Source organism: Moschus berezovskii, chromosome 7 (assembly GCF_049115385.1).
Source record: "Moschus berezovskii isolate FMDL1 chromosome 7, NW_MosBer_1.0, whole genome shotgun sequence".
Taxonomy (NCBI): Eukaryota; Metazoa; Chordata; class Mammalia; order Artiodactyla; family Moschidae; genus Moschus; species Moschus berezovskii.
The window spans coordinates 108,267,189-108,288,080 of record NC_142466.1 but is presented as its reverse complement, the minus strand read 5'-3'; the positions used below and the strand labels follow the sequence as shown (position 1 = coordinate 108,288,080).

At 44.5% G+C, this 20,892-nt stretch overlaps 1 protein-coding gene and 1 pseudogene across 1 annotated transcript in view; both read left to right on the top strand.

The window, feature by feature from the left end:
* Nucleotides 1-725: 725 nt before the first annotated feature.
* PTGR1 (prostaglandin reductase 1) overlaps nucleotides 726-20,892 on the top strand; it is a 33,841-nt gene continuing 13,674 nt past the window's right edge. Inside the window, exons 1-6 of the mRNA XM_055427580.2 lie at nucleotides 726-931; nucleotides 2,112-2,227; nucleotides 13,000-13,045; nucleotides 13,973-14,029; nucleotides 16,643-16,810; nucleotides 20,395-20,512. Of these exons, the coding sequence (XP_055283555.2) occupies nucleotides 2,122-2,227; nucleotides 13,000-13,045; nucleotides 13,973-14,029; nucleotides 16,643-16,810; nucleotides 20,395-20,512 (495 nt within the window). The 5' untranslated portion in view covers nucleotides 726-931; nucleotides 2,112-2,121. The remainder of the gene's footprint in view (nucleotides 932-2,111; nucleotides 2,228-12,999; nucleotides 13,046-13,972; nucleotides 14,030-16,642; nucleotides 16,811-20,394; nucleotides 20,513-20,892) is intronic.
* On the top strand, nucleotides 5,928-8,621 carry LOC148777497 (pleckstrin homology domain-containing family A member 1-like; annotated as a pseudogene).

Below are 20,892 nucleotides of genomic sequence, written 5' to 3'. Positions count from 1 at the left end.
AGCATATTAAAAAGCAGAGACATTACTTTGCCAACAAAGGTCCGTCTAGTTAAGGCTATGATTTTTCCAATAGTCATGTATGGATGTGAGAGTTAGACTGTAAAGAAAGCTGAACTGTGGTGTTGGAGGAGACTCTTGAGAGCTCCCTCGGACTGCAAGGAGATCCAACCAGTCCATCCTAAAGGAAGTCGTCCTGAATATTCATTGGAAGGACTGGTGTTGAAGCTGAAATTCCAATATTTTGGCCACCTGATGCGAAGAACTGACTCACTTGAAAAGACCCTGATGCTAGGAAAGACAGAAGGCAGGAGGAGAATGGGAAGACCGAGGATGAGATGGTTGGATGGCATCACCGACTCAATGAACGTGAGTTTGAGTCTACTCCGGGAGTTGGCGATGGACAGGAAGGCCTGGCGTGCTGCAGTTCATGGGGTCGCAAAAAAGTAGGACATGACTGAGCAACTGGACGACTGAACTGAACTGAAATGAAGGCTGCAAGGCGGAGAAGGAACTCTCTGGCTCAGGCCGCTGGGGGACCCGCCTTTGTGCCCCTCCTCCCTGCCTGGGAGGAGGGGGAGCGGCTGTTCCAAGGCGGCCTCTTGCAGTGGGTTTCCAGTTAAGACACCGATGCAGCCTCAATACTACCCGGGCAGGGCTCCAATGGAGGCTTTTAATGTTGCAAGAACTCCCTAACACACAGAGACACGCGCGCGCGCACGCACACACGCACACAGTCCTTGTCTCTCTGGCTTGCTCGCTCACTCGCTCTCTCTCTCTCCTGGAACCCTGGTTTTCCCTCCTGGAAACTCTCCCAGCAGTCCTGCCCTGGAGGAAGCCCCACCCTCTGTTGAGACCAGCCCTAAATTCCCGCTCCCGCAACTCTGCTCCGCAGTCCCAACCTCCGGCTTCAGGAAGTGGATCTTGCAGACTCGTAAGTAAACGTCTCCCCACAACCCCTAGGGTACCGAGACCCACCATGGCACAGTGTTTGCCCGGTGCTGGCCCTCTCCTTATGCTGGGTAACCTCTGAGTCTTGCACTCAGAGGAAACTTGAAAGCAGGATGTCCCGGCCATGTTCCTGCTCCCTGCAGGTTCATAGAGGTCGCAGACGGCTGCCTAAGAGAACAGCATGGCCTGGCAGCATTTTGGGTGCAGGCGTAGCCCCCTGCACTGGGGAGGGGGCTAGCAAGGAACTTGCGGGACAGCAAAAGTGGCAGAAGTGTGGAAGAAGAAAGGCAGGAGTTTAACGCCCGCGTATGGGATCCGGGGGTGAGTGATCCTGGACCGAGCATCCCACCTGGACCCCATTCTATGGCGGGTGGGAGGTCTCCTGATCCTCGCCTGCGTCTGTGGTCGTCCCCCTTCCAGGGATGCTTCCGGACTTAGGGCGAGTCCAGAATTCTCAGCGGCAGCCTTTATGGAGGGGGATAACAATTAGAAAGAGTTAGGTTGCAGCTCGAAACACCTCCATCGCTCCACGCAAACTATTCTGACTCAAGAGCTCGGGGTCACTTGAATTCTCTTCTCTTGGCCTTGTGTGCCGGTAAATTTACCCTTGATTTCTTCTTTGCTGCCAAAGGAAACTCGCGTTTGAAAATGAGGCTGAGCAGCATCGCCACCCAATGGTTGTCAGGTGTTTGGGAGACTGCTTGTCTTACAAGGCAGAGCTCTATCTGAAAGATGTGCAAGGACTTCTAGTAGGTTCTTTGTGTTTGATGCTTTTTCTTATAATTCACTTCACATTAGGAGAGAAATGGAATATTTGCACTCAAGGTATCTGTTCACTTCCTAAGGAAGCCTTAACAGTGGCTAGGAAAAATCTGTGTGGGTTAATATTGTTCCTTGCCTTGGAGATTTCTGAGGTATACTCATTTCCTCATCTGTACACTGTGCCCTGGCAATGATAATAATACCCCTCTTACAGGGAAGTTATGAGGGTAAAATGAGATAAGTATGTCGTGCTTAGCACAGCAGCAGGAACAGCGAATACTAAATAAACATGATTGAGGTTAAATGATAAATTAATCCTCTGTTTGCCTTCGGGCAACACTCAGGGAGCCATAAGAAATCAGTCACATCATGATATTGACTACACGTTTACTGTATTCTAGGAGCTTCAGGATGGTTCATGCTAAGAGCTGGACTCTGAAGAAACACTTTGTAGGTTACCCTACTAATAGTGACTTTGAACTGAAGACAGTTGAACTCCCACCCTTAAAAGATGGAGGTAAGTCATACTCATGAGATTTAAGTTGGAATAGACTGTATCAGTTCACTTTTGCTGAATAACAAACCACCCCAACATTCAGAGACTTAAAACAATCATTTACTAGATCACGATTCTGTGGGCTGGCAGTTTACGCAGGATTAAGTTGGCAAGCATTCTGTAGATCTTATCTGGGCTGAATGGTTCCTTCAGGATGGGCGTTACTCACATGTCCTGATAACTGGCTTTCTGCTGAGGGTGCACGCCTCAGTTCTCTCTGTGACCTTTCTAACATGCTGGTTTGAGCTCTTTGTTTTTTCTATGATTTCATAAATCTAGAGCAGCAGGAACTGGCAAGCTCCAATATGCAAGGAATGTTTGCTAATATGCTGTTCATCAAAGCAAGTCACATCAGTTCAGTTCAGTTCAGTCACGCAGTCGTGTCTGACTCTCTGCGACCCCATGAATCACAGCACGCCAGGCCTCCCTATCACCAACTCCCGGAGTTCACTTAAACTCATGTCCACAGAGTCGGTGATGCCATCCAGCCATCTCATTCTCTGTCATCCCCTTCTCCTCCCGCCCCCAACCTTTCCCAGCATCAGTCTTTTCCAGTGAGTCAACTCGTCGCATGAGGTGGCCAAAGTATTGCAGTTTCAGCTTTAGCGTCAGTCCTTCCAATGAACACCCAGGACTGATCTCCTTTAGAATGGACTGGTTGGATCTCCTTGCAGTCCAAGGGACTCTCAAGAGTCTTCTCCAACACCACAGTTCAAAAGCATCAATTCTTCGGCGATCAGCTTTCTTCACAGTCCAACTCTCACATCCATACATGACCACGGGAAAAACCATAGCCTTGACTAGACGGACCTTTGTTGGCAAAGTAATGTCTCTGCTTTTTAATATCTAGGTTGGTCATAACTTTCCTTCCAAGGAGTAAGCGTCTTTTAATTTCATGGCTGCAATCAGCATCCGCAGTGATTTTGGAGCCCAAAAAAATAAAGTCTGACACTGTTTCCACTGTTTTTCCATCTATTTCCCATGAAGTGATGGGACCAGATGCCATGAACTTCGTTTCCTGAGTGTTGAGCTTCAAGCCAACCTTTTCACTCTCCTCTTTCACTTTCATCAAGAGGCTTTTTAGTTCCTCTTCACTTTCTGCCATAAGGGTAGTGTCATCTGCATATCTGAGGTTATTGATATTTCTCCCAGCAATCTTGACTCCAGCTTGTGCTTCTTCCAGCCCAGTGTTCCTCATGATGTACTCTGCATATAAGTTAAACAAGCAAGGTGACAATATACAGCCTTGACGTACTCCTTTTCCTATTTGGAACCCGTCTGTTGTTCCATGTACAGTTCTGACTGTTGCTTCCTGACCTGCATACAGGTTTCTCAAGACGCAGGTCAGGTGGTCTGGTATTCCCATCTCTTTCAGAATGTTCCACAGTTTATTGTGATCCACACAGTCAAAGGCTTTGGCATAGTCAATGAAGCAGAAATAGATGTTTTTCTGGAAATCTCTTGCTTTTTCCATGATCCAGCGGATGTTCGCAATTTGATCTCTGGTTCCTCTGCCTTTTCTAAAACCTGCTTGAACATCTGGGAGTTCATGGTTCACATATTGCTGAAGCCTGGCTTGGAGAATTTTGAGCATGACTTTACTAGCATGTGAGATGAGTGCAATTGTGCGGTAGTTTGAGCATTCTTTGGCATTGCCTTTCTTTGGGATTGGAATGAAGACTGACCTTTTCCAGTCCTGTGGCCACTGCTGAGTTTTCCAAATTTGCTGGCATATTGAGTGCAGCACTTTCACAGCATCATCTTTCAAGATTTGAAATAGCTCAACTGGAATTCCATCACCTCCACTAGCTTTGTTCATAGTGATGCTTTCTAAGGCCCACTTGACTTCACATTCCAAGATGTCTGGCTCCAGGTCAGTGATCATGTTATCGTGACTATCTTGGTTGTGAAGATCTTTTTTGTACAGTTCTTCTGTGTATTCTTGCCACCTCTTCTTAATATCTTCTGCTTCTGTTAGGTCCACACCATTTCTGTCCTTTATCGAGCCCATCTTTGCATGAAATGTTCCCTTGGAATCTCTAATTTTCTTGAAGAGATCTCTTGTTTTTCCTGTTCTGTTGTTTTCCTCTATTTCTTTGCATTGATCGCTGAGGAAGGCTTTCTTTTCTCTCCTTGCTATTCTTTGGAACTCTGCATTCAGATGCTTATATCTTTCCTTTTCTCCTTTGCTTTTTGCTTCTCTTCTTTTCACAGCTATTTGTAAGGCCTCCTCAGACAGCCATTTGGCTTTTTTGCATTTCTTTTCCATGGGGATGGTCTTGGTCCCTGTCTCCTGTACAATGTCATGAACCTCCGTCCAGAGTTCATCAGGCACTCTATCTATCAGATCTAGTCCCTTAAATCTATTTCTCACTTCCACTGTATAATCATAAGGGATGATGGCTCACACCATAAAGCATCTGCCTGTGATGCAGGAGACCCAGGTTCGATCCCTGGGTCAGGAAGATCCCTTGGAGAAGGGAATGGCAACCCGCTCTAGTATTCTTGCCTGGAGAATCCTGTGGACAGAGGAGCCTGGCGGGCTATAGAACATGGTGTTGCAAAAAGTCAGACATGACTGAGCAATCAACACTATAGATGATTTACAATGATGTGTTAACTTCTGATGTATGGCATATTGGCTGAGTTATATACATAGCAAGTCACATAGCTAAGCCCAAATTCAAAGTATGGCCATAGACTTCCTTTTTCGTTTTAAGATTTTTTTTTTTTTTAATTTGGACCATTTTTTTCAGCCCTTATTGAATTTGTTACAATATTGCTTCAGTTTTATGCTTTGGTTTTTTTGGCCAAGAGGCATGTGGGATCTTAGCTACCTGACCAGGGATTGAACCTACACCCCCTGCACTGGAACGTGAAGTATTAACCTCTGGACAGCCAGGGAGGTCCCACCATAGACTTTTTGGTGGGAGGATGGCAAAGGTGCTCCCACACAGGGATGGGTCGTATCTGTGGCCCTTTCACATCTACCGCAGGGACCTTTCCAAGGTTGTCTCTGTGAAGCCTCAATGTCACGTTCAGTTCAGTTCAGTTCAGTTGCTCAGTCGTGTCCGACTCTCCGCGACCCCGTGAATCACAGCACGCCAGGCCTCCCTGTCTATCACCAACTCCCGGAGTTCACTCAAACTCATGTCCACAGAGTCGGTGATGCCATCCAGCCATCTCATTCTCTGTCGTCCCCTTCTCCTCCCGCCCCCAACCTTTCCCAGCATCAGAGTCTTTTCCAGCGAGTCAACTCGTCGCATGAGGTGGCCAAAGTATTGCAGTTTCAGCTTTAGCATCAGTCCTTCCAATGAACACCCAGGATTGATCTCCTTTAGAATGGACTGGTTGGATCTCCTTGCAGTACAAGGGACTCTCAAGAGTCTTCTCCAACACCACAGTTCAAAGGCATCAATGTCACGTTGGAGGATCCCTATTCTTTCCTTGGTGATTGCAACACATGCCTGGGGGCATGGCTCTTCCTGATTTTGGCCAGCCATGGGGGAGGATTTCCTCTCTGTCCCAGTGGGTCCCACGATAACAGTGGGGCTGCACTGCCTAGCAGCTGTATGCAGAGCTCAGACTATCCCTGGAGCAAACAAGGAGGGGAAAGCTTCTTCACTGAGGGGCCTCCCATCCTCTTGGGGGAACTGGAGGGATGAGGCAAGCCTGAGGAAGTTGAAGGGAGAGAAATGGCAAGGCACCCATCACGTGTTTGGAGGCGAGCTTTGCAGAGCATCTGCTAAGGGCTGTTGGTGGCTCAGAGGTTAAAGCGTTTGCCCCCAGTGCGGGAGACCCGGGTTCGATCCCTGGGTCGGGAAGATCCCCTGGAGAAGGAAACGGCAACCCACTCCAGTATTCTTGCCTGGAGAATCCCATGGACGGAGAAGCCCACGGGGTCGCATAGAGTCGGACGCGACTGAGTGACGGAACGGAACGGAAGCTTTGGGTAACAGGCATGCAATTAACTAACACGGTTACTGTTATCCATCCATCTAGGTTGCCATAGCCAAAACCCAGAATCAAAATTCTAGAGGATGGGTGCATGAGAGTCACTACAAGAAAATGCATGCATTGTAAAATACTAATGGGCTGATGAGAAAACCCTATGTGAGCCCTGTGGCATAGCAGTTGCAAATGTGGCCCTGGGCAAGATACTTAACCTAAGTTAATAGGTTTCCATTATAGGAAATAATCTATGTAAAGCATGAAGTGAATGCTGAGTAAATAGACATAAGAGAAAGCACAGGGAGTACCCGCTCCAGAATCTTGGCTGCCCTCTGGCAGGGCTGAGGCTGCGTGGGCAGCGGTGCGCGGTGCGTGGGTGAGCCTTCGTGGGGGCCGTCTCTTTCCCCCGCTCCCCAACCGGAAGCTCGGTACCTGTGGGACACCGGGCAGGTCTGCGCGGGTGCTCCAGGCCAAGGGCTGACATGAAGACTGGTGCATAATAGATAATCGCGGCGGCGCCCGGGCCTGGAGAGGCGCGGCCCGGCCCGTAGAGCTCAGAGCTCGCTGAAGCCCGCTGGGCGGCTCGAAGGATAAGGCGGGGCGCTGTGTGATGTTCAAGCTGGGAAAGGCTTCACGTGCCTTGTCAGAACCGCATTTGTGGTTTCTTATTCACTTTTCACTTTCACACATTGGAGAAGGCAATGGCAACCCACTCCAGTGTTCTTGTCTGGAGAATCCCAGGGAAGGGGGAGCCTGGTGGGCTGCCGTCTATGGGGTCACAAGAGTTGGACACGACTGAAGTGACTTAGCAGCAGCAGCAGCAGACAGTGAAGAAAGTGAAAACTGTGGGAATTTTTTCCCGAGGTACTTCATACTGGATCCCAGAGAGAGTTTTGTTTGGTACATGAATCATCCACAGAACCTGCTTTCTGAATCCATCATCACTGTTGGAGTCATTAAACTTACCCACATTTCAAAGGTCAGCGATGCAACTGAGCAAAGGCCAAAGGCTTGAGTTTCTGTTTTGTTGTGAGTGCAGGGAGGAGAAAATATTTCCTACAAGTCAATGATCAGCAGGATCTAGTAGAATGAGTAAATGTGGTGAACAAAGCTATAAAAACTACAGCACCAAAATGAGGTATTAATCTTTCTCTTTTTTTTAACTTATTTTTAATTGGAGGGTAAGTTCTTTACAATGCTGTTTTGGTTTCTTGCTGTACAATGTGAATCAGCTATTTGTCGTTAAGTTGCTAAGTCCTGTCTGACTGTTTTCGACCCCCTGGACTGTAGCCCGACAGGCTCCTCTGTCCATGGGATTTCCTGGGCAGGAATACTGGAGTGGGTTGCTGTTTTCTTCTCCAGGGGGTCTTTCCAACCCAGGGATTGGGCAGCACATTTCCTGCACTGGCACACGGGTTCTTTACCACTGAGCCACCAAGTATACAAACATCCCCTCCTTCGTGAGCCTCTCTCCCATCCAGGTGCCCATCACAGCCTCATTCTGATAACCCAAGTCACCGAGGAGAATGTGAAAGAAGCAAATGTCTTACAGAACTGACATTCTTGGTGGTGTGCCCGTTGTTACCCCAACTCAGCAAAAAGAAGTAAACGAATGTGGTGAAACTATTGACAGAAATAAGGTGAAGCGGTTGCAACGCCATCTTCCGCACTTTACTCCCAGACTGCCTTCAGGCAGTGCAGTGATCAAAGCTGGTTTTTGTGCCAAACAAGGAGCAGTGATGAAAAACTGAAAGAGAAGATCTTTTCAGTTGGGTGGAGACACAATAGCCTACTTCAGATCTGAACTGGAAAAGGAACTTCTCTGCGTACAGCCACTTAAAGAGCTTCGTCAAGTCCAGGAATGTCAGCGAAGTGACATGATGATGAGAGACACCCTCTTTGAGACTGTAACATCGTCTCGAACTTTCTATGTGCAGGCTGATGGCACAGTTGTACTCAAGCAGTTTTGGGTGCCATTGTAGTGCTGCAGGACCCGCAGATCTGCATCTTCTATGCTGCAGGAAGAAGGCTGTGAAATCTGTGTATACAGAAGAGCATTCCAGCAGTCCTTCCGAATCCAAACATGCACTCCGCTCTGCCAGTGCTGCAGCAGCCACCCCGCATTCCACAGCCTCTCGCAGCAACCCTTTGGAGGGAGGATTTTATGAATCTCTTGCCAAGGTCAAGCCAGGGAACTTCAAAGGCTTGACTGTCTTTCACAGTGACTGAACAGGCTCTGCTAAAACTTTAAAGTGAAAATGGCCCTTGGGAACAAATTTGTGACCTTGTGGACTTGGAGGACATGAGCCTTCCGGTCAGCGATGTGTATGTAAGGTGGAAACACACTGAGCCTGACCTGCCTCATTGGCCCTTGGTGTTCTTTCACAAGGCTTCTCGCCAGTGATAAAGAGGAAATGGGTTTTAATGCCTATGGTATCCCACACCATTGCTGTCCTCTCTTATAAGCTGATAAGACAAGAACAAAATAGGTTTAGAAAAGGCAGAGGAACCAGAGATCAAATTGTCCACATTTGTTGGATCATAGAGAAAGCAATGGAATTCCATAAAGACATCTACTTCTGCTTCATTGACTACGCTAAAGCTTTTAACTGTGTGGATCACAACAATCTGTGGAAAATTCTTAAAGAGATGGGAATACCAGGACCACCTTACCTGTCTCCTGAGAAACCTGTATGCAGGTCAAGAAGCAACAGTTAGAACTTTACATGGAACAACTGACTGGTTCAAAATTGGGAAAGGAGTATGGCAAGGCTGTATTGTCAGCCTGTTTAACCTCTATGGAGAGTACATCATGTGAAATGCCAGGCTGGATGAGTTACAAGCTGGAATCAAGATTGCCGGGGGGGAAATATCAACAACCTCTGATATGCAAATGATACCACTCTAATTGGCAAAAAACAAGGAGAAACCAAAGACCCTCTTGATAAGGGAAAAATTTGCCTTGAAACTCAACATTCAAAGAACTAAGATCATGGCATCCGTTCCCATCACTTCAAGGCAAATAGAAGAGGAAAAAGTAGAAGCAGTGACAGATTTTATTTTCTTGGGCTCCAAAATCACTGCAGACAGTGACTGCAGCCATGCAGTTAAAAGATGCTTGCTTCTTGGAAGGAAAGTTATGACAAACTTAGACAGCATATTAAAAAGCAAAGACATTACTTTACTGACAAAGGTTCATCTAGTCAATGCTATGGTTTTCCAGTAGTCAGGTATGGATGTGAGAGTTGGACCATAAAGAAGGCTGAGCACCAAAGAATTGATGCCTTTGAACTGTGGTGCTGGAGAAGTCTCTTGAGAGTCCCTTGAACTGCAAGGAGATCAAACCAGTCAATCCCAAAGGAAATCAATCCTGAATATTCATTGGAAGGTCTGATGCTAAAGCTGAAGCTCCAATATTTTGGCCACCTGATGGGAAGAACTGACTCACTGGAAAAGACCCTGATGCTGAGAAAGACTGAGGGCAAAAGGAGCAGGGGGTGGCAGAGGGTGAGATGATGGATGGCATCACCGACTCTTTGGACATGAGTTTGAACAAACTCAGGGAGACAGTGAAGATAGGAAGCCTGGCGTGCTGTGTCCATGGGGTCGCAAAGAGTCAGACAACAGCAAGCCAAGAAGCTAGGGAGTAACCTAACTAAATGTAGTTTTGTAATAGTGGCCTTCCCAAAGTGTGATGGGCCCTTTCTTGCTCTCTCCCTGGAGCCAGCTGGCATGGGCCTCTAAGGCAGAGGCCACTCTGCCACAGCTCGAGTCCACCAGACCAGCCTGTGCCCACTGCCCACCCACTGTGCAAGCGGCCAGCTGGGAGCTCCGCTCTGGTGATGCCAGCTCCCCGGCCACTTCCTCGGTCAAAACTGACCAGAGCAGCCAGTGGCAGGCTGAGCCCAGGGTGCCGGCCATGTCAGACAGTGATCCCAGTAACAGGCGTGTCAACTCCTCCTGTGTGGCCATCACGGTTTCCGATGCCTACATGTCTCACTCCTTGAGAGCTTGAGGATGACCTTGCTAGAGCAGCCCGTTACTTCCTGAGACCCAGCCACTTTCTTCGGTCGCATCTTTCTACTCAGGGTGCAAAAGTGGCTTTGCTGCACCCTTGGTCAGTGCCAGAGTGAGCCCCTCCACACTCTGGCGAGCAGAACGAGCTTGGGCCCGGTAACAGTTTCTTTTAAAAAGAAAAGAAAAAAGTCCCAGTGTGTCTCAGTAGCAACTGTCGGATGCTTTGTTCTCACAGGGTGATAAAAGTGTGTGTGTGACACTTTTTTCCTAGTGAATTTGACAGTTTAAATGTTTCACAATTTAAAACATGAAAATGCTTCTTGGTATTTTGGTTATTTTTAAAATGCTACTGAGACTTCCTGTGAGATGTTCAAACTCTACGCATTCTTATTGGTTAATATTGTTGAATGAAATAGTGCCAAAGATATTTAAACTCTTGACATCTGTGGCACTGTCAAATGTATACTATAAACTGGACAATTTTGAAATTATAACCATTTTTGATGCTCTGAATCTCGAGGTGAGCAGTGGGTTTTGCATAGAGGATATTATTGGACTATCACTAAGGGTTGTGGGTTATACTGGGGTGGAGAAAGGGGGAGAATTAGAATTCAAATAGCTATAACTTGGACATTTGTAAAACTTTACTCAGGATGTACAGCATTTTGTGAAAATTCTTTGCCGTGAAATTTCTTGGAGATTTTATTTTCTTGTCAAAGTTTTGTAAATAGTCCTTACTTCCATGTTTGGGTCAGTGAAAGACCTCAAGTTTATATGTAAAGACTCCTGGAGTTTGCTCAAACTCATGTCCATTGAGTCAGTGATGCCATCCAACCATCTAATCCTCTGTCATCCCCTTCTTTTGCCCTCAGTCTTTCCCAGCATCAAGGTCTTTTCCAATGTGTCAGCTCTTGGTTCTTACTTCTATATTTGGATCAGTGAAAGACCTCAAGTTTCTATGGAGGGACCTCAGGTTTATATGTAAAGACTTCAGGTTTATATGGAAGGACCTCAGGTTTTTATGGAAGGACCTCAGATTTATATGTAAAGACCTCAGGTTTATATGTAAAGACCTCAGGTTTCCATGGAAGGACCTCAGGTTTCTATGGAAGGACCTCACGTTTCTATGGAAGGACCTCAGGTTTCTATGTAAAGACGTGATCATAGTCTCTGCTTTTTGTCGTTAATAATCTATATTCAAGTGTCTGTGCTTTTTTTATCTTGTTTAGGAATGTTTGGAGATGAATGTACTCAGAAGTCCTACATGATGGGTTTTATACAATTGGGATAAAATTAATTTTCAGCAGCAGAGGTTAATGTGCTAAATAACATACCATTTTGTGTTCGAGATACTGGAATACTGTTATTCTACTATCTGTGTAATATTTATATTTTAAATGTGTCTTTTTAAAAGATTTTTTTTTAATGTGGACCAATTTTAAAGTATTTTATTGAATTTGTTACATTATTGTCTCTGTTTTATGTTTTGTTTTTTTTGGCCCCGAAGCATATGGGATCTTAGCCCCCTGCATCGGAGGTTAACTCTTAACTAGACTGCCAGGGAAGCCCTTCAATATATCTTTTAAAACACAAATTTGAGTATACATTTTATCATGGGGATATCATAAATATAAGCGCCTCTCTAAAAAGTCATTATTTTCAGGAGTTGGATAATAGACCAGTATGACCAAGTAGTGTTTTTATGCTTCAGTCTTAAACATTTGCTTTAAGAAAATAGTCTTGAGTTTCACATGCTGCTGTTTTTATGATTTTCTGCCACATTACAGTACTGTTGTTTTGAATTCACATGTGTCACTGTTTCTCCTTTCCATTTTCTAAGATGACTTCTTGTTTGAGAAAGAGAAAGAGGGAGTGGAGTTCTTACTACAGTGTTGGGGTCTCGAGGTTACTATCTATTTTACTACAATGATCATAGCATCAGTTTAAAAATCCAAATGCATAAAGAATGCACCACTCCACATTTTTATTCATAAGCTAATACTTTAAAAACTTATATTAGATTTTTTTTCTTTTTCACAGTTACATTTGAAAATGATAAAATGAAAAGGCTTTATTCTCTTTCTCTGCAGATATATCCATTACATCGGCTCTTTTAGAAAGCTCATTTTTCATGAACACATCTAAGACATATTGTCCAGACAGTTGGCAATATTCAGGACTTTAATGCTGTTTTCTTTGGTAAAGCTTCCACATAGCATGTTCATTTTAATATTTTGGTATGGTAATTTAATATACTTCAGGGTGGAAAAATATTAGCTTTATTTTGGGACTTTTTATAGAACTACCCTTGTATTCAATAGCATAGGAAAATGTTCTTGTGAGTTTCAGGGTCTCTTTATCTCAATACTTTTATAATTCTAGGAAAATTATTTAATTATTTTAAAACCTATACTTTTGTTGTAAGTATGCCACATCTGAATTGTCAAAAAATTACTTTGAATACCTTAATAGTTGCTGCATTTGTTTTTCTGTAAATATAACATGACTTCTTTCAGAATGGAAATATATGTGTGCTTCCCAATGTTTACTTTTATGTCTGATGTCTTTATATGTCAAACTTTAATGACAAGAATAAAATTCAAAATTAATTCTAAAACAAAAAGCAAGCAAACAAAAAAACATCCAGAAAGCACAGATGAGAGCATAAGCCTGAAGCAGAAAGACTGTCTTAGTTCATTGAGAAGGCCAGAGACGAGGCACAAGATCAAGGATTCTAACCGCCTGTGGAATGTTTTATTTTGCAGAGGTCCTGCTGGAAGCTTTGTACTTCACTGTGGATCCTTACATGAGGTATTATCTTCCTCTGGAAAGTTCTTATGTTGTGCATTGGATACTACCTTGCCATGGGCAATCTTTTAGAATATCCCAGCTGATTGAAAACACTGTCACTTCCTCATTTCTCCCAGTATGATGTCAGTGATGGGATTCACAGATGCTCATCTTTTTCAGGCAAAAGTCTGAGCAGAATGGTGGTAGACAACACTGGCCCCTTTATTTTACAAGCATCCCCTATCTTATTGTGTTCAATGTGCCCCTCACCATACATCAGAATTGCTTCCCAAAACACTAAAAGAAGAAAGAAGCCAAACTCCAGTTTCTCCATGTCACTGTTGGCAAATAATTTGGGTAGAGGAAGATGGCTGAGACTAAAATTAGATTTTCTTGCCTTTCCTTTACATATGTTCTTGTAATTTAGGTAATCTGCAGCTGACTAAACTGTGTGTACTTAGTAAGCAACTCGGGGTGGGGAGGGAATAAAAGCTTTCATTGGCCACTGACTCAATAACTTTTTGCCTAGGTGAACAATGCAGTCGTCATTCTTTTAAATAATTTTTTTCACAGTTGATTGATAGAGATTCAAATCTAAAGTGAAAAATGTATTTCCAGATGTTAATTAGAATTTCTTTTTGCATGTCTAGTGTTTTGGGTAACAAGTGCCCAGTGGTACCTGGGTTATGTTTTCAAAGTCATTGGTAGAAATTCATCCACAATTGAACATGATGGTAAGATTCTCATGTTCATTTCATAGAAAAATACTCCCAGATCAGAACTGCCTGTAACAACTTTCCCCCCGATCCCACCCAGTTGTACTGCCCTCATGTGGCTGGGTTTCAGTTTTATACACACTTCCCTAGTGGTTTTCCATTTGGCTTGAAACTTAAGACCATTTTCTCCCAGATGCTCCTATATATTAAGAATGATTTTGTTTTGTTTCAGAATTATGGCAAAAAGCCTGAAGGAGGGTGACATGATGATGGGAGAGCAAGTGGCCAGGTAGTGATATCCTTCTGTCCTAGTGCTTGGAAAATATGTCTCCCCTTTACCTCCTACTGGGCTCTGTTTCTGTCCATCACTCCTACAATTTCTTCAGCTTGCGCGGGTCACTCACTGTTCAACCTTGGAAATAACTTGGGAAATCTGTCTTTTTCCTGACTAGCTGATGGGGAGGGAAGAAGGGGAAATTCTTATCATTGCAACTTAGCTTTGCTATCCTTACTTTTAAAAGGGCTTCCCTGGTGGCTCAGATGGTAAAGCATTTGCCCTCTTCTATCCCTGGGTTGAGACGATCCCCTGGGGAAGGAAATGGCAACCCACTCCAGTATTCTTGCCTGGAAAATCCCATGGACAGAGGAACCTGGTAGGCTACAGTCCATGGGGTTGCAAAGAGTCGGACACGACTGAGCGACTTCACTTTCTCGGAGAAAGAAAGTGAAATGGGGATGGGGAGGGAAGAAGGTGAAATTCTTATCATTGCAACTTAGCTTTGCTATCCTTACTGTTAAGTACTAAAAAAAAAAAAGTATATTCATGCAGTTCCTGATTATTATAAAAATTCAAATAAGATAAAAATTTATATATCGGAAACTGAAAGTTCCCCCGTCATCTGAACTTTAGAGATGACTGTCGTTAATGTATTATTATTTCAAAAATTGTTCAGTACATGTACTACAGTCCTGGGTGTTCATTGGAAGGACTGATGCTAAAGCTGAAACTGCAATACTTTGGCCACCTCATGTGACGAGTTGACTCACTGGAAAAGACTCTGATGCTGGGATGGATTGGGGGCGGGAGGAGAAGGGGACGACAGAGAATGAGATGGCTGGATGGCATCACCGACTCGATGGACATGAGTTTGAGTGAACTCCGGGAGTTGGTGATGGACAGGGAGGTCTGGAGTGCTGTGATTCATGGGGTTGCAAAGAGTCGGACACGACTGAGGGACTGAACTGAACGGGATTAAAGGCCCTTCAGCAAATTGCTTTTCCTCAATATGTCATGGCTATCTTTTGTTGACAGTGTATAAATATACCCCTTATGGCTTGCAGATTACTCCATTGTTTTTATTGTTGTTCAGTCACTAAGTCCTACTCTTTGCAACCCCCATGGATTGTAGTCCTTGTGGTTCTTCTATCGTGGGATCTCAGGCAAGAATACTGGAGTGGGTTGCTATTTCCTACTGCAGGGGATCTTCCCAGATCAGGTGTCAAAACTGCCTCTCCTGCATTGGCAGGCAGACTCTTTACTTCTGAGCCACCTGAGAAGCCCATTCCATTGATACCTGACACTGAACTTATCTACTCCTGATAATAGCTGTTTCCAGTTTTTTCTACTGGAAATAGTTCTGCAAGGAATAGGCATACATCAATCTGAGTATGTCTCTGTATTCTTTGCCCACCTGGATGACTGTTGCTTTACGTTGAATCCCCAGAAGTGTAAATTCTAGGTCAAAGAAGATGTACATTTTAATTTGAAGAGATAACGATAGATTTCACTTCAAAAAGGTTATATCCATTCCTACCAAGAATGTCTTAAAGAACCTATTCCCTTGGTAACTATATGATCATTGCTAACCATCACTCTTGGCAATCTGAGGTGCATAAGTGATATTTAACTGATCTTGCTTATTCGATGCTTAGTTTAATTTGCATTTCTTTCATTATTAGTGATGTTGACATTCTCTTTGAAAATTAATGATTTTCTTCTGTGAATTATCTGTTCATGTCATTTGTCTTTTTAAGTCTTTTCATCTTTTAAATTGATCTGTAAAACTTCTTGTGTGTTACGAATATTAGCACTGAAAATATTTGGGCCTTTGTTTATCATTCTTTTGTGTCCAATCATAGCTGAAAAATTTTATGTGATAAAATTTCATGATTAGAATGGCATTCTCCCCTCCAAATTTGCTAGAATATTTATTCACTTTTTCTTCTAGTACGTTATATTTTGTCTTCTAGACATTTAATTTTATTTTGGAGCAAGGACTAAAGTGTTTATGCTTCAAATGACTAGTAAGTTATAATATCATTTATTGAAACCCTATTTGGATTTTTGGTGGGATTTCAATGACTTTATAGATTCATTTAGGGGAAACTGATTTATTTACAATATTTCTCTCCAAGCACAAGGTATATATCTCTTCATTTATCCCTTTTTGTCTCATGGCCTATTAACAGGTTTCTTCATATAGGATGAGATTGAATGATAGTGAAGTAGATCATACTTCCATGCTGAGGGAGAGGGCCAGTGAGAGGGGAAATGTTGAGGACTCGAGAGAGAGGGAGGGCTAAGAGATGAAGGGTAGCCTCTGAAGAAGAGAAGACGCTGATGTCCAGGTCACCTTGAGCCAGAGGATGAACTTCTCTTGCTTAGAGAGGAGTGAGTGATGACAGGGACAGATGCTGGACCAGTTGAGAATTCCTCTCTGATGGCCCATGTTTTTTTCTCAAAGAGAGACCAGTGGCTAAGAATTCTGATGGAGAGATGTGGTAGGGTATTTGATCAAGAACTGTCAAACTCAGTGCCCCTTTGTGGACACTAACCATGCAGCATACAGACTCACTTGAAAGGAAAGGGGTCTCACGCGTCTGAATGTGCTTTCTCTTTCAGAGTTGTGGAAAGTAAAAATTCAGCCTTCCCAACAGGAACGATCGTGGTGGCTCCTTCTGGCTGGACAACGCACTCCATTTCTAATGGGGAAAAACTGGAAAAGGTGCTTGCAGAGTGGCCAGACACGTTACCACTGTCTCTGGCTCTGGGAACGGTTGGCATGCCTGGGTGAGTTTCATGGGTGTATTTCACTTCGTTTGAGTCCCTGACGTTCTGGTTTTCCAGGTCTCTTGGCCTGACCCTCAGGAAGACTCCTGGTCTGGTCAGTTGATCCTGCATCAGCTCTCCAGGCCCCAGCTGCTCTCTGCACCTCAAGGTTCTTCTCATGCCCTGGAGAAGCAAGGTTGACAGAATTCCTTTCAGAGTCCCCAAAACTTTTCTAGGCTGGAGAGTTTCTCTAAGTTATGTGATCCTTTTCTTCCTTCTTTCCTTCTTCCCACTCTTCTGCCCTCCTTCTTTTTAACCTTTTGGAGGACTTCTAGAGAATGAAATATTCATTTCATTGAAAGAAATGAATGATCAGCCTCCTGCATAACCAATCCCTTACATCTCAAGTTCATGTAACACTCAGAATTTGAACTCCTCAGAATTACCGCAGTCAAGAGACAACATTGTGAAATTAGAGGATGCTTAATTCCTTCTTGGGCCTCCCAGGTGGTGCTAGTGGTAAAGAACCCACCTGCCAATGCAAGAGATTTAAGAGACGCAGGTTTGATTCCTGGTTCAGGAAGATTCCCTGGAGGAGGGCATGGTAACCCACTCCAGTATTCTTGCCTGGAGAATCCCATGGACAGAGGAGTCTGGTGGGCTACAGTCCATGGGGCTGCAAAGAGTCAGACCCTACTGAAGTGACTTAGCAAGGCCTTCTTACATGCAAATAGTGGGCACTAAACAGAATGACAGCCCTTCCCGATCTTTCCTGCCTGGCCTGTACCCTATACGGTGACAGTCCCTATCACCTTGTTATTCCACCCATCCTTCTCTCTAAATTGTAACCCAGGGGTAGGAGCACAGGGGTGAAGGCAGACACGAGGAAATCACAGGGTCAGTCTCCTGTGACTTAATTGGAGAGAAAGTAATTTGTAAACTATTAGGAGATTTGAATTCTAAAACAGAAGACAATTTATTCATTTGTGGGTATATTTCTCATTCACCTGTTCCAAGTCCCTAAGGAGTACGCTTTTACTCCAATCAACTTCATACAGTGGTTCTCAAAGACTGAGTGGGAGGGGTTATACAAGCCACATTTCTAGCCTCCCCTAGCAACACATCACCCATTCTTTGAGAATTTTGCCTAGATGAGCCGCTTACCAACAGGATGGGTCAACACTTCCAGAATCCAGCAGCTTCTGCTAATCTGTGAAAGAAGTTGAATTTTGAAACCTAGGAACTTTCAGCTGTCCAGGCTCCAAAGATTTTACATCCTCCCAAAGTATTGCATTATTTCTGTCAATGGGACCTCTGTCTTCCTCTTCGGCTGAAAGAGTTTAAGTGTTTTTCTGTCCAACATGTTGATTCTATCCAGTCACCATCCATAGCATACCTTAAATTTTCCCTATAGGATTTCTTTACTGTTGGCTTCTCCATCTTATTTCCAGTTTACTTTTATTTTTTCTATTACTTTTTAATTGATTTTTTGGGGGGGTTGTGCTGGGTCTCTGTTGCTGCCCTCAGGCTTTCTCCAGTTGCAGCAAGTGGAGGCTGCTGTCCCTTGTGGTGCATGGGCTTCTCACTGCAGTGGCTTTTCCTGTTGTGAAGCACAGGCTCTAGGCACCGGAGCTTCAGTTGTTGAGGCTTATAGGCCCCAGAATGCACGCTGCTGCTAAGTCACTTCAGTCGTGTCCAACTCTGTGCGACCCCATAGACAGCAGCCCACCAGGCTCCCCCGTCCCTGGGATTCTCCAGGCAAGAATACTGGAGTGGGTTGCCATCTCCTTCTCCAATGCATGCATGCATGCTAAGTCGCTTCAGTCATGACTGACTCTGTGCGACCCTATGGACAGTAGCCCACCAGACTCCCCCGTCCCTGGGATTCTCCAGGCAAGAACACCGGAGTGGGTTGCCATTTCCAGAGTTGCATGTTCTTCAGTAATTATGGCACGTGGGCTTACTTGCTCTGCGGCATGTGGGATCTTTCCAGACCAGGCATTGAACTCATGTCCCTGGCATCGGCAGGCGGATACTTATTCACTGTAACACCAGGGAAGTTCTCCAGTTTACTTTTAAAAGATGATGTTTGGGAAAGACCTTGTATGTCTTAAGTCAGTATACCTAACTGAAAGCTGATTTTGCAAATATCTAGAGGGGAGATTGGGGGAGAGGGCCTAAGGATTTTTGTAGGTGGCATGACCCTATCGAAATATACCTTCTGCTTCTTTCTGCGAGTTAGGCTAACTTATCCACACACTCGTATCAGCATCCATTAGGGTAGTGGTTCTCAGTTGTTTGCATTCATAAGAATTACCTAGAGTCCTATTAAATTCAGATTTCCACATCCCAGTATTTTTAAATCAGTGGGACTGGGAATCTAAATTTTTAATAAAACTTAAGTTGATTCTGAGGCAGATGGTTGTTCCATCCATCTTTTGAAAAACACTGGGTCAAGGGAACTTTAGATATATGGGTCCTCAGAAAAAGTGCTGTCTGCCTTTCTTTGCTTTCCCTTCAAGGCCCAACTCTATCTGGCCCTCAAGTGTAATCAGAGGCTGAGTAGCTTTGTTTTACACAGAAATAACTTTCTAGAAATCTGTCTGAAATTTTGCCAGTGGCTCAACAATCGCCATGATGGAACAGGTTTCATGGGCTCAAACTCAGGGGTACAAAAATAGAACTTAAAATTTTTCTACTCCTGTGTTTCATTTCTATCTCCAGCTGGTATAGTAAAATAAACCTTAGTTAAACCAATGATTTCTCACATCATTTCAGGATCATACTCATAATTTCGTCATCTCCCTAGGGTAGATGCAAAGCTCCCAGGGCTAACACAAACCCAGTGAGTGCCAGTAGAGATGGGGACAACTTCTTGCTTTTGATCTGTCTTAGTCTTATTCTGGTCATCAGTCTCAAAGCATAACTTTTCCAATTGAGTCCTCAGCCACATCCCTTCTGAGCTGGAACTCCACTGAGGTGGTGGTTTCCTCACCTAGTCCCCACTGGCTGCTGTCTGAGCTGCGTCGTTGCAGGCCCACTAGTTCTTTCCCTTCCAGCTGACCTTGGCATATCACTCCAAACAAGATGGGGAAACTGTAGGAGTTCTTCCACACACTTCAGAGCATGTGAAACTCAGGGTGTTTCTCCCTGACCCCCTCAGGCCTAGATCCCATCCACACACAGTCATATCTGCTCTGGGGCTAGGGCACCATGATGACAGGGAGGCTTTCCCCATGAAGCTCATCATCTCCCTAGGACTTACATGGGAATGAGGCATAAGTTGTCTGTTCTGAGATCCCTAAGGTTTAAGAGGAACCAGTTTTCCTTCACCCTTGAATCCTGGCCTGGGGATGGACAGGATACTTCTCTCTTCGAGCCACCTCACTGGTCCATCCATAGTTCCTCTCATCTTTATTCCTCTCCTGGAGGTAAAGAAGGAGGAAGTGGACTATTGGTGGCTGGTAATATCCATTTCCTATATTTGCTGTCTTTTACCTGGACCCATGCCACTGGGCTGCTGAGAAGGTCTTCAGGGTATAAATAAATGAGATACAGAGGAAAGAAACAAATTTATCCATATAGTCTTGCTTTTCTTCCCTCAGCCTAACAGCCTACTTTGGCCTGTTGGACATCTGTGGACTGAAGGATGGAGAAACAGTGCTGGTCAGCGCGGCAGCAGGGGCCGTGGGCTCTGCTGTGGGGCAGATCGCTAAGCTCAAGGTGAGTGTCTGCCTCCACAACAGCCACTCACTTGACAACACAGTGTGTGCTGGGAATGCAGCAGTGCACACGGCAGACCTCGCCTCATCTCCGGGAGTTTGGTCTAGTTGACCTCTTGTAGAAGTTGGATACTGGGAGTGACTGAGAAATGGGGGAAACAGGGAAAATGGCGCAGCAGTGATGACCTGAACATTGTTATTTGATGACATTGTGGGTGTCACGTCAGGAATGGGCTCTACTATAGTAGTGAGTTTGTGAACTATTCTTGTAGTTTTTGCTGAATGTCTCTTGTTACAGCTTAATCTCCTTTCTTTGTGATTGCCCCAAACAACTGAAGAGACTTGATCAGCCAACCAAGAGTCATTGCCCCTAGGGCCCCA